General features: G+C 41.3%; 1 protein-coding gene across 1 annotated transcript in view; it reads right to left on the bottom strand.

Annotated features, from left to right (window-relative positions):
* Positions 1-14427, bottom strand: part of FEZ2 (fasciculation and elongation protein zeta 2) — a gene marked incomplete at its 5' end in the record, with an annotated part of 64830 nt that extends 50403 nt beyond the window's left edge. The window contains 2 exons of the mRNA XM_023734602.1: positions 7844-7952; positions 14204-14427. Coding sequence (XP_023590370.1) covers positions 7844-7952; positions 14204-14427 — 333 coding nt within the window. The remainder of the gene's footprint in view (positions 1-7843; positions 7953-14203) is intronic.
* Between the last annotated feature and the right edge of the window lies 1 nt (position 14428).

The raw sequence follows: 14428 nt of genomic DNA, 5'->3' as shown, positions 1-14428 counted from the left end.
ATTCCACCAGCATTTTTTAATGAGATGGAGAAACAAATCACCAAGTTCATATGGAAAGGGAAGAGGCCCCAAATAAAGTATTACTCCAGAACAACAACAAAGTGGGAGGCCTCACTCTACCTGATTTTAGAACCTCTTATACTGCCACGGTAGTCAAAACAGCCTGGTACTTGTTCAACAACAGATACGTAGACCGATGAACAGAATTGAGAATCCAGACAGAAATTCATCCACCTATGAGCAGCTGATATTTGACAAAGGCCCAAAGTCCATTAATTGGGGAAAAGACAGTGTCTTCAACAAATGGTGCTGACATAACTGGATATCCATGTGCAAAATACTGAAACAAGACCCATACCTCACACCAGGCACAAAAACTAACTCAAATGGATCAAAGACTTAAATATAAAATCAAAAACGATAAAGATCATGGAAGAAAAAATAGGGACAAAACTCGAAGCCATAATACACGGCATAAACACAATACGAACCATAAGTAACAATGCACAAGCACCAGAAGACAGACTAGATAAATGGGAGCTCCTAAAAATCAGACACTTATGTTCATCAAAAGACTTCACCAAATAAGTAAAAAGACAACCTACAGACTGGGAAAAAAATTTTGGCTACAACAAAACTGATTAGCATCTAATCTCTAAAATCTATAAGATCCTGCAAAACCTCAACGACAAAAAGACAAATAACCCTATTAAAAAATGGGCAAAGGATATGAACAGGCATTTTGCCAAAGAAGATATTCAGGCGGCAACAGACACATTAAGAAATGCTCATGATCATTAGCCATTAGAGAAATGCAGATCAAAACTACAATGAGATATCATCGCACCCCAAAAAGGCTAGCATTAATCCAAAAAACAAAATAATAAATGCTGGAGAGGCTGTGGAGAGACTGGAACACTCATACACTGTTGGTGGGAATGTAAGATGGTACAACCACTTTGGAAATCAATTTGGCGCTTCCTTAAAAAGCTAGAAATAGAAGTACCATACAATCCAGCTATCCCACTCCTTGGAATACATCCTAGAGAAATAAGAGCCGTCACACAAATAGATATATGCACACCCATGTTCACTGCAGCACTGTTCACAATAGGAAAAAGATGGAAACAACCTAGATGCCCATACTCAACGATAAAGAACAACCATGAAGCCGTGAAACATCCTATAACATGGAGGCAGCTGGAGGTCATTATGCTGAGTGAAAACAGTCACAGAAGGACAAATATTGTATAAGACCACTATTATAAGAACTCAAGAAAAGGTTTAAACACAGAAGAAAACATTCTTTGATGGTTACGAGGGTGGGAGGGAGGGTGAGGGTTATTTAGTAACTAGATAGTAGATGAGAATTATCTTAGGTGAAGGGAAAGACAGCATACACTACAGGGGAAGCCAGCACAACTGGACTAAACCAAAGCTAAGAAGTTTCCTGAATACAATCAAACACTTCAAAAGACAGAGTAACAGGGGTAGGGGTCTGGGGACCATGCTTTCAGGGGACATCTAGGTCATTTGGCATAACAAAGCTTATTAAGAAAACATTCTGCATCCTACTTTGGTAAGTGGCATCTGGGGTCTTAAAAGCTTGCAAGTGGCCATCTAAGATGCATCAATTGATCCCAACCACCTGGAGTAAAGGAGAATGAAGAACACCAAAGACACAAGGTAAGTATTAGCCCAAGAGACAGAAAGGGCCACATAAACCAGAGACTTCATCAGCCTGAGGCCAAAACTAGATGGTGCCCGGCTACTACCAATGACCGCCCTCAGAGGGAACACAACAGAGAGTCCCTGATGGAGCAGGAGAAAGATGGGGTGCAGAACTCAAATCCTAGTAAGAAGACCAGACTTAATGGTCTGACTGAGACTGGAGGAACCCCGGAAAGCAAGGCCCCTGGATTCTCTATTAGCCCAGAACTAAAACAATTTCCGAGGCCAACTCTTCAGACAGAGATTGGTCTGGACATAAAGTAATACTCGTGAGGAGTGTGTCTCTTAGCTCAAGTAGATACAAGGGATTAAACAGGCAGCTCCTGTCTGGAGGTGAGATGGGAAGGCAGAGAGGGTTAGGAGCTGGTTGAACAGACATGGGGAATCAGGGGTGGAAAGGAGGAGTGTGCTGTCGCAGTACTGGGAGAACAACGAGGGTCACAAAACAATGTATGTGTAAATTTTTATACAGGAAACTAACTTGAAATATAAACTTCATTTAAACTACAACAATAAAAAAAAATTTTAAATAAAAATAAAAAAAAAGAATGTTTGCCTTGAGTACTGTGCTCTTTTAAAGAACTATCTATATGGAATCAAACTGACAACAGCAATTTGAGTGGTTATATGAGAAGCTTAGGGGGTAGTGAGTTTACGTTAATGTTGGTGAAATAATTTGGAAAAGGATATGGAGAAGGATGACACAACTTGAAAAACGTAACCAGTGTCACTGAATTGTACATGTAGAAATTGTTGAATTAGTGTATGTTTTGTTGTATATATTTTCACCAAAAATATGTGTATGTATAATTCATAGTTTAAGTACACCAAACTGTTAACAGTGCTTACTATCTTCACTGAGGGGATAAAGGGCTCTTTTTGGTTCTTTGTTATACTTTCTAGTTATCTATGTTAATATGTATGCCTTTGTAATCATATGGAATCCCTGGGTGACACAAACTGCTAAGTGCTCAGCTAATCAAAAGGTTGGATGTTTGAATCCACCCAGAGGTGCCTTGGTCTACATCTGAAAGGTCACAACCACTGAAAGCCCTATGGAGCACAGTTCTGCTCTGACACACACGGGGCACCAAGAGTGGGAATTGACTCAGTGGCAACTGGTTTGGTTTGGTTTTGGTAATCATATAAGATTTTTATTTTAAAATAAAAATTTGCAATTCTAACAAGTTCCCGGGCGATGTTAACGCTGCTGGTTAGGTATCAATTCTGAGACCACCATGGAGCAGTGGTTCTCAAAATTTATTATACATAAGAATCACCTGGGGTTCTTGTTAAAATGTAGATGCTCATTCAGTATATTCGGGATACAAATGCAAATTCTCAGCAGGGGTTGGAATCGGAACGAATTAGCTCAAAGCCCTAGAATAAAGACATTTTCAGACATGCAAGTTCTCAAAGAATCTCTCTCTCATGCACCCTTTCTCAAAAACCTACTGCAGAATATGTCCACCAAAATGAGAACAAAAACCAAAGAGGAAGAAGACATGGGATCCACTACAAATGAAAGGTGAAGAGAATTCTTGCAACGGTAGTGAAAGGAAGATCCCAGAATGATTGCTGTGAAGTTAGAGTAGAAAGTAGCCAGTTCAGAGTAGAACTGCTATGGCACAGGGCATCAAGAAAGGCTAAGAGACAGCCCAGAAGAACTAGATGGTGCCTAGCTACCACCACCCACCACTTTGACAGGGAACACAACAGAGGGTCCCAGACAGAGCGGGAGAAAAATGTAGAATAAAATTCAAATTCAGAAAAAAAGACCTGACTCAATGGTCTGACAGAGACTAGAGGAACCCCCAAGAGTAAGGCCCCCAGACATCCTGCTAACTCAGGGCTGGGGCCACTCCCGAAATCCACCTTTCAGCCAAAGATTACACAGGCCTATAGAACAAACAATGGCATACTTGAGGAACGTGCTTCTTCAATCAAGTAGACCAAATAGGCAACACATACCCAGAAGCAGGGACAACAAGGCAGGAAGGGCCAGGAAAAGCTGGACAAATGGACACAGAGAATCTGGGGTGGAAAGGGGGAAAGTGCTGGCATATTGCGAGGATTGCAACCAATGTCACAGAACAATATGTGTATAAATTTTTGAACGAGAAATAAATTTACGCTGTTAAAAAAAAAAAGAAAGAAAGAAAGGCTAAGAAAAGGCAACTGATTGATAGATTACCTAGTTGTGTATTTCATTTACCAAAAATGAATTTTATGGCTCTGTTGAGGATGAATGGGTGAACTGATTATAAACTAAATAAACCACAAAAAAGGCCAATTATTACCCTAGGAAGGAAAACGTACAAGAGAGGAAATTTAACCATAATACACTAAAGTAGGTCACCTGTGAATACTTGAATAGTCAAAATAATGTAAATGATGAAGATTAACCAAATATTGTGATAAAATTATACTGGGAAAATGGGTAGGGGAAAGTTTTTGAGGATTATAGTATTGGCAGTTGGGGTGAGGACAGCTAAACCCTCACCCTCTTTGGTAGAAAGTAAATAGATAAAGTCTAAAATTAAAAATAAAATTAAATTAAATGGTATATGAGCATATAATCTACTAGAAGAAACAGCTGAAGTAGGTGATAGCGGTTGCCTCTGTTAAGCAGCAATCAAATAAATTGCCATCGAATCAATTCCAATTCATTGCGACCCTATGAGGGGCAAAGGACTGCTTTTTCATTTTACGTCCTATAGTTCCAGTTTACTTTTCAAGTTATGACAGTTACTCCTTTAATAATTTACTTTTACTAAGAAAAGAGTCAAGTGACTAGGATCTTGATGACAAGGAATATCTGACTTTGAGATTGTGAAGTGGAAAAAAGTGCCACAGTATGGTGATAAGAGCATGTGGATGATGTGAAGTAGACCTAACAGTTATCCTCATTGATCTCTAAACTCTTTTACGCTGTAGCTTGAGAACCATAGCTTTATTTTTCCCTTTCTGACCTATAAATAGACTTTTAAAACTATTCTTAAGGAAGATGCTATTGTCTTCTTCTTGTTTCTACTCTTGAAGATATAAAGATGCATAAGGCGCAAGGTCCCTGTCCTTGAAGCGATGCCTGATAGAAGGGAAGAAGATGACACAGAAGATGCTCCTAAGCCAAAATGATTTAGAAGAATTCATTCACATGGGCACATTCAAGAACAGCAGTGGATTTGGAATAGGTTTCCAGCGACTGCCAAAACACATGGATGATAACAATAAGCCATCAGAAAAAACTTCCATGACAACAGAAACAGTGATCCTAGATCACCTGTCCAGAGAGGGAGCCAAGCCCATTCCCCACAGAGATGGCATATGCTAAGGGTTAGAATCCCTTTCAGGCTTAGAAAACTAACCTTGGCTGTCCTCGGTAACATTATTCACTCTCCCATTAGGCAAAAATGTGCCTATATAACTGCCAAGCATGCCCATCACCCCTTCCTGTGCCAAAGTTAGATACAGAGCTGGTGGTGCTGCTTCCCTGTAGGAAACTGAAGATGCATCCAATGGAAAAAATGTGCCCACATAAGAATTTGGAATGTGCCAGCTGCCATACTCTAGAACAGACCCATGAAGTTTAGAAGTGCGCCATTCACAACTTCAATGAAAGAAAAATAGAAAACTGAAATCTAGCAAGCTTAAATTTTCTGAATGTTTTTCTCATCTTTATGCAAAAAAAAAAACCTCCTTTTGTCAAGGAAAAAACTTCCTATATACCCTATTTTATAACTGGAATAATCCAAAGAATTCTTCCAAAGGTAAATTTTCATATTTCAGTCATGGAAAGACTAGAGGACCTCAGTGGGCCAAGGGTAAAAAAATTTCCCAGAAAAATATATAGACTATCTATTTAAATACAAACTAACAGAATAATGTAGCTGCTTCTTACATAGTCCTTACTGCCCATTTGTTCTTTATGAACTTAATTGTGCTAGTCCTTCCTGAGGAAGAGAGTTCTAATTTCAGTTCCATTCATTCATCACCTGATAGTTATGTCACAATATATAATCACTTTAATCTGCTGAGTTTTTCCAGATAAGACTTTTACAATAGTGCTAGTACTAATAAGTCATTACAAATTACAACCCTTGGAGCCCTGGTGGCACAACGATTAAGTGCTCACTGCTAACCAAAAGGTTGGCAGTTCGAACCCACCCAGCAGGAGAAAGGCCTGATGATCTGCTCCCGTAAAGATTACAGCCAAGAAAACCCTGTGGGAAAGTTTTACTCTGCACATGGGGTCACTACAAGTCAGAATCAACTCTACCCTTGGCTATACCATTGCTCTGGCTTGGAAAATAACATTCAAAAGGCAAAAAGAAAGAATGACTTCCCAAGATACAATCTAACAACAATACAAGATGATGTACATTTTACTCAAAGAGACTAGAATGTCCTATTCATGCTGCTAATTTACTTCTCTTGGAAACTGTGAAAGTATCCCTAATGTATTTTTTAGTACCTCAAACAAAAAAGGACTCACTGACTGGCTAGTGTGGATTCAGCACTATGTTAAATAATGTAGAAAATGTTTTTAAAAAACTCTGAGCTTACAGTCTCACTGATGAGGCCATTCATTGGGTCATTCAACAAACTGTCAGTATGTGCCAAGCACAGTGGTAGTTACTAAAAAGACAAATACAAAGCTACCTATTGGGATGTCACAATCTACTGACAGACCTAGAAACAGACCCAGTTAGTAAGAGAAGGCAGCAATGATTTTAAAGACATGACAAAGTGCTGTGGGAGCCCCAGGACCAGCACACAAGTGACAACTGGGTTGAATTCTGTGGGACCCATAACAAGGCCCTGAAGAGTTCACCACCTCACAAGCATAACTGATTCCCACAGAGAGAAGTACATTTTCCTCCCCTGCAGGAACTGAGGCCATGGCTAAATGCCCATCTGTCAGAGACGCTATAGATGGGGATCCCCCGAGTCAGAGGTTGGATTAAGTGTCCTTTAAAGTCCCTTCCAACTCTAAAACTGTATAATTCCATGAGATCAACAGAGGCTAAAACAGTAATAGGAAGCTTCAAAGAAGGGAAACTTGTACTAAGCCCAAAAACATTAGCAAGGATCTAAATAAGCAGAAGGGAGAGTGTAAAATACTTCATTTTGTTCCTTGTTGCTAAATGTATGCCAGGTCAGTCTGCAAAACAGCTTTACAGGGTGAATAACTCAAACAAGCAGCAAGAATTCTACAGCTACCAGAATACTGGAAAATATATTAAGAATTCTAGCTTTTACGAGAAAATAATAGGTAGGAGGCTTTCCTGAGTCACATATTTAAGAAAATCATTTTCATGACCTATACTATTTAAAATACTGACAGTTCTACTGCATTGTACTCCCAATAATCACACAATTACATTTAACAAAATATAGAGCATGCCAAAAGAAAGATCATTGTTATTTAATAAGGAACTTAAATAGGCCCTGAAATTGTAATCTGGCTACGTTTCCTATGAGCTTTAAAATAAACATAACACTGTGATTTTCCATTTAAAGTAATTCTCTTCTCTTTTCTCACCCCCACTCCAACTGTCCCAACACCTGTGCTCACACTTCTTACTCAGGCATCTTCACTTTACAATACCACAACAGAAACAGTAGCCTGAAACAGGATAGGTTGGTAGCCTTTAAGAACTGACATGTCTTTTAAAGGTTCCCCAATATTCACAGGAACACATCATTTTCTGACAACATGTCAGGTCCAGCAAGCCACTAAACTCAAAGCTAACTCTGCACTGATATTCCAGCACCTCAACATATTAAAACAAAGGCTAGGATTCTCACTGACTGTTCTCAGCACATCAAAATGGTGTTATTCAAGCTGGAAAAAAATGCTGATGGGTGCTGGTCATACAGAAGTGATAGAAATTTAGCTAAACATTCACAAGTGAGCGTGCTGGGGAAGAACTGGAGGAATGTACTAGCAAGCTGACAGTAGCAGAGCCAAAATGACAATACAGGACCCCTCCAATTTCCATAAGCTTGGAAATAAGAGGCAACGCAATGAATTTGTGTTAAACAGAAATGCTACTGTTTTAGTTCCATTCTCAGAATCAGTGGTTCAGAAACTACTGGTCCAACTTACCCCTTTTTCTGAGAGGTTCAGAGTAAGCAAGTGTAAGGTTCTGGTATGGGATGACTTCCAGTCCACAGGCATTACATTTCCATAATTATCTGTCAGGGCATTCCAAATCCTCAAAAAGAAGAAAACCACCATCAACGAAAGTTAACATTCCATATGTCTTTTATTAAACAAATATCTATTACTACAGTGGAAGAGGAGTCTCTGGGTGGCACAAAAGGTTAACACGTTCGTCAGCTAACCAAAAGGCTGGAGATTTGAATCCACTCTGAGGCTCCTCAGAAGAAAGGCCTGGTAATCTACTTTGGAGAAAATCAGCCACTGAAAGAAAGCCCTGTGGAGCACAGTCCTACTCTGACACACATGGGGTCATCACGAGTAGGAGCTGACGCAACAGCAACTAGTTTCACAGTGGAAGAAGAAAGAACACCGAATATGAAAGAAGAAAAACAGAAGGCACATGGTTTCTCAGAAAAACATCAACAAAGTAGAGCATACTAAACAAAACTAAATCAAAACCATATAATTGAGCTGAAGTCCTCAAGGAAGGTAGTGTAGAAAACTCCCAAAGTCAGTATGTGCCCAGCTCCTAGATGTTTACAAAGTATTACTACTGACGATAATAGCTAACACTTCAACTGTACTATGTGCCAGACACTGTTCTAAGCAATTTACATATATTAATTCACTTAATCTTTAAAAACAACACTATGCAGTAGGATCTATTATTACCTCTGTTTTATGGATGAGGCAATCAAGGCACAGAGGTTAAGTAATGTTTCCAGGCCATACAGGTAGCAACCACACCGTACTTTACACTTTTTTTTCCTAAAACTTCCAAACATATTAAAAAAACCATCAAGTCGATTCAGACTCATAGCAACCCTATAGGACAGAGAAGAACTGCCACAGGGTTTCCAAGGCTGTAATCTTTACAGAAGCCAACTGCCACATCTTTCTCCCACTGAGTGCTTGGTGGGTGCAAACCACTAAGCTTTCAGTTAGCAGCCAAATGCTTAACTACTGCGCCACCAGGGCTCCTTCCAAACATATAGTGTCTCATAAAAGTCAATAATCTCTCTCTAACCAAAGATTTGTTATACTTTCATGGAGAGAAGTATCTCTATTCAGGTTCAACGTGAGTGGAGACAGGGATTTTAAATCTAATTTGAAATATAATAAACTAACAACTAAGACAGAGAGGAAATGAAAGGAGAAAGAGGCAGAGTTTGCAATGAAATGAGCACAGGCAATACCCTCTGCAACTAACCTACCTTATTATCAAATAGCATTCTGAGGAGGCAATAAGGTAAAATGAAAACGGCACTTGATTGAGATTCAGGAAACAAAGACTCTTGTCTCTATTCTTCCGCAAACAAATAATCTTCGGACAAGTCCCTTAACCTTTCTAGGTATCAGCCACCCTTCTATAAAACAAGAGGCTTGGACAAAAATAGCAGACATTCCCTCAAGCTCTATTATTCTAAGTATTAATTCAAACGAGTTACACTGAGTAAAGTCTCAAACACACCAGATGTGGACAGCAAACTCCAATTTCATAACTGAAATTCAGGTTTCAGTTGTAAAGTAATAATCAGCATAATAAAACATGAAGTTGTATAAAAAAACAGAGATCAGAGATAAAAAAGAGACGAATTTAACTGGGCAAGAAAAATTAAACACTACACATAAAAGCTACTTAAAGCCTGTTGTTGTTAGGTGCCGTCGAGTAGGTTCCAACTCATGGTAACCCTAAGTACAACAGAACAAAACACTGCCTGGTCCTGCACCAGCCTCACGATCACTGTTATGCTTGAGCTCATCATCACAGCCACTGTGTCAACCCAGCTCGTTAAGGGTCTTCCTCTTTTTCGCTGACCCCCTACACTACCAAGCATGATGCCCTCCTCCAGAGACTGGTACCTTCTGATTACATGTCCAAAGACTGTGAGACAAAGTCTTGCCATCCTCACTTCTAAGGAGCTTTCTGGCTATACTTCTTCCAAGACAGATTTGTCTCCTCTTTTGGCAGTCCATGGTATACTCAATATTCTTTGCCAACACCATAATTTAACAGCTAGAGGTATACAAACAGATGTCATAAGGAAAAAAAAAAAAAAACTGAAAATTATAGTAGGTATCCAATTGTGCATAGTCCCTGGGCAACACAAATGATTAAGTGCTAGACTACTAACTGAAAGGCTGGCTGTTCAAACCCACCCAGAGGTGCCTCAGAAGACAGGCCTGGCAATCTGCTTTAAAAGGTCTCAGCCATGAAAACCCTATGGAGCACAGTTCTACTCTGTACACACGGGGTCACTATGAGTCGGAATCAACCTGACAGCAACTAATATCAACAATTGTGAATAAGCAATTCAATAATTGGTTGGGTTTTTTCCAAGTATGTAAGCGACTGGGATACAAATACAATACCACAGGCACATAAAAATAAGAATGCAAGATTTAAAAACAGTGAGGCAACACACTTGATTTAATGAATAGGGATGTAGTGGTAAAGAGAAGAAGCAATGGGACCACAACTGTCAAATCATAAAATCCCAAAATGATGTTTGCCTTTGGAATGCACGTTCAGCCTCACTAAAAACGTCAACTCAAGAAGCTCTAGAAAACTGGCTCACTGACCCAGCAAATCCTCATTTGCACGGTTCATTTCTATTCTCCTCTCTGTTGGAATCAGATCTCCTCAACATGCCAGAATAAGAGGCGAGGCCTCTGGATTGCTAACTTTGCTGGGTTTCTGGCCCACACCTACCTGGCTGAAAGATTTTCACATACTGAAAAACTGACTGCATATCTAACCTGGTCAGGAAAGTCAGTAGGATAGTCTAGCAGGTGAAAACAGTCCATAGTTTCTGGGTTTTGTTTTGTCTGCTTGCCTGCTTCTTCTTAAATGAGACTATAAGAAAACGACAAGTGGAATGGAATACTTCACCTAGAAGGGATTGTGGGTGAATCTGATCTTCTAAGAAAATAAAGGACAATTAATAGTCCTCTAATCCACCAGCCATTCCTTGGAAACCCTATGGGGCAGTTATATTCTGTCCTATATGGTCGCTATGAGTCTGAATAGACTCAGTGGCAATGGGTTTTGGTTTTTATCTCCACCAAGGCCAAAACAAGTGCAACTGGAAGGACACAGGGCCAACTTAACAGAAAATTTTTAGAATTCTCCAATCAAGACATATGAACTGCCTTCATGCTTATCATGTACGTATTACAACCAATCATAAACAATAGCTCTAGGGAGGTCAAAGTCTGACTACAATAAATTCTGCAGACACCCTTCTAAAGTCCAGTCTCAGTAGATAAGTACATTCCTTATCTAACCAAAACTAAAACTGGGACTCAGAACAGTTAAATAAAGTGCCCTGTTCTTGTTGTTAGGTGCCATCCAGTGGATTTTGACTCATATTGAGCCCATAGAGCTTTCTTGGCTGTAATCTTTATGGAAGCAGATAGCCAAGTATTACTCCTGTGGAGCCGCTAGGTCGACCTTTCAGTTAGCAGCCCAGTGCTTAACCATTGACTCAGAGGGGCTCCTTAAAGTGCCCTAGGGCAAGGCAATATCTGAGAAAAAGAATTCTAACTCTCTAGTGAAGGGAGCGGGAGTGGGCTCTATCAAACAGATTAATGCACTGGAAAGGGGATAATGACCAAGGGGACAATGACCCTTGTGACCAGCCCCAGGCCTGAACAGAGAAAAAGAAATTTCTTATGTATCAAACCAAGGGGCATGCATTACCACGAACATACCTACTAAAAACTATTTTCGAACATAACAAAATATTTTAAGTTTCACATCAATCTATGATTTAAACAAAGGCTTAAAATAGACTGCTTTCCAGACAGTACTTATGAAGCAAAAACAGGAACCCTTAATTGTCTATATACAAACCACTGATCTATTTTGAGTATGTAACTCTTGATACGTAATAAATATAATTTTAAAATCCAGAATATGTCATGAGTTCTAGTGTTTTAGAGTAGGTACATCTACATATATATATAGCTATTTTCTCTTTGGGACCAGATTTCAAAATTGTCATCTTTGTTGCTGACTGCACGCATATTTGTGTGTATAAAATCCAGTCATAAACTTTTGCCTCCTCTGCACCTGGGCAGAACACTGTAAAGAGGTATCAATAAAAAGATATGGTTTTAGCAAAACGGTAAGAGAATAAAAAGATCAGTGGTTGCCAGGGGCTCATGGGGAAGGGAGGAGAGATGAATAGGTGGAGCACAGGGCATTTTTAGGGCAGTGAAACCATTCTTCATGATACTGTAATGATGACACATGACATTATGCATTTGTCAAAGACCACAGGGCTGTACAATGCAAAGAGTGAACCCTAATGTAAACTAAATGAAATGCTGCCTAGTCCTGCTCCATCCCCATGATGGGTTGCAGATCAGACTGTTGTGATTCATAGGGTTTTCACTGGCTGTTTGGAAATAGATAACCAGGCCTTTCTTCCTAGTTTGTGTTAGTCTGGAAGCTCCACTGAAACCTGTTCAGCATCATAGCAACACCCAAGCCTCCACTGGCAGATGGGTGGTAGCTCCACATGAGGTGCCCTGGCTGGGAATCAAACCGGAGTCTCTGGCATGGAAGGTGAGATTTCTACCACTGAAACACCACTGACTCAGTTAATAATAATGTATCAACGTTGTCTCATCAATTTTAACCACCTACCGCCAGAATGCAAGATATAAATAAAAGTGTACCTGGGGGAGAAAGGGTATATTTGAACTCTGTACTTTCTGCATAAGGATCCCTGGTGGTGCAAATGGTTAAGTGCTTGGCTGCTAACCAAAGTTTGGAGGTTCCAAGGGTGGGAGAAAGACCTGGCAATCTGCTCCTAGAAAACTCTATGCGGACAGTTCCACTTTGTCACATGGGATCACTATAGGTTGAGATCTATCTGACAGCACCTAACAACATTCTGCATAATCTTTCTGTAAACCTAAAACTGCTCTAAAAATTCAAGTGTATTAAAAAAAAAAAAAAGATATGGTCTCCAAGCACAGCAGGGCCATACACTGTTTAGCACTGTTTACAGGCCCCCATTTCCAACTGTTCTTAAGTTCCCTACCTCATCCCTGGTCTATCTCTTGATTCACAGAGCAAACAGAGGCCATAAAGCTGGAAGTGCCTTTCTGTGCCATAGATCCCTCTCTCTCAAGAAGAATGTCTTCCCTTATCTTCAATCTCTCCACCCCACCAATGCTCTGAAAACCATCCCTACCCATGTCCTGGCTCCATTAATTTTACCTTCAGCCTCTCCAGTAGCTCCTCTCCCCTATGTATATACAACATGCTAGTTCCCTCGCTCTCACCTTTGACCATCTCCTGAGGTAAAACGCTGCTTTGTAATTACAACTCTTACTCAACCACATCATAATTGGGGGTCAGGGTGGTTAAATAAAGTGCTCCAGGAGCTCCGCTCTTGCCTCCTTCCCCAACTCTCATAAATCACTGTGAATTTATCTTTGCACTTAGGTGGTTCTGTCCATTGCTTATGCATTGGTCTCCCCACCACACTGCGACATCCTTGCCATTAATAACCAGAGCCCTTCCTTTTAGCCTCTGCGGCAGCTTGCACTCTGCCTGGGCACTCTGCAGGGCCCTATAAATACCTGTAGCATAAATGCTGCTTCATGTTAGTACTTTTAAACGTGGGATATCATCAACCCAGAACGCCAGACTTTTCTTCATCTGCCAGACAAACTCCTGCACACCCCTCAGATCCAGTTTTCACCGCTCTTTCTCTATGAAGGCTTTCCTGACTCCCCCACACATCTTTTAAATCGCCCATATTTTGCACATATATCCATTACAGCACTTATCACACCACACAAATCATTTGTTTTCAAATCAATTTTTCATCCTAGGCTGTGTCCTGCTTTAGAGCGATAATGTCCAGTCATCTTGTATTCCTAGTGCGAGGCAGTGTCTGGCACTTTGCAAGAGCTTAATAACTGCTAGTTGACCGAATGAATGGCGACACACGTGCCCGAGGAGGGGCGGTCTCTCACTACGGGATTGGTACAAGGAGGTTCCCTCTAAACGAAACACCAGTCTCCTTTCTATGAAGGAGGGGACGGAGGGGGCACTGGTGGAGCTTCGAGGGGGCGTGGAAGGCGGGGAGCTGCGATCTGATCTCCTAGCTTGCGGGGGGCGGCAGAGGCCGAACGCCCGGAGGAAGCAGGAGGAAGAACCGGGGGCGGGGACTCCCGGTCAACAGATTGCGAAGGGGGTGGGGGGAGGAGCCTGCGCCGAAGTCCAGCCGAGGCTGCGGACAGGGCGGCGGGGGAGAGAGGGGAGGGAAGGACTGCACTCACTCGTCCCCCTGCAGGAGGCTGCGCTCCGTGATGGGCCGCACGGCCGCCCTTGGGGGCTCGGCGCCCGCGCCCGACGGCCGGAAACACAGGCTCAGCTTCTCCTCCAAGCTGCGGGCCAGCGCTGGGAGGCCGACGACTGCCCCGCCCGCCCCTGCCCCGGTCTCGGGGCTCGCGTTACAGTTCTCGTCCTGGAGGCTCTGGGCCGGCTCCTGGAACTCATAGAAA

This window comes from Trichechus manatus, unplaced genomic scaffold, assembly GCF_000243295.1.
Source record: "Trichechus manatus latirostris isolate Lorelei unplaced genomic scaffold, TriManLat1.0 scaffold00005, whole genome shotgun sequence".
NCBI classification, from domain to species: domain Eukaryota; kingdom Metazoa; phylum Chordata; class Mammalia; order Sirenia; family Trichechidae; genus Trichechus; species Trichechus manatus.
Note: the sequence above shows the minus strand (reverse complement) of the source record. Positions and strands in the feature narration are given on the sequence as shown.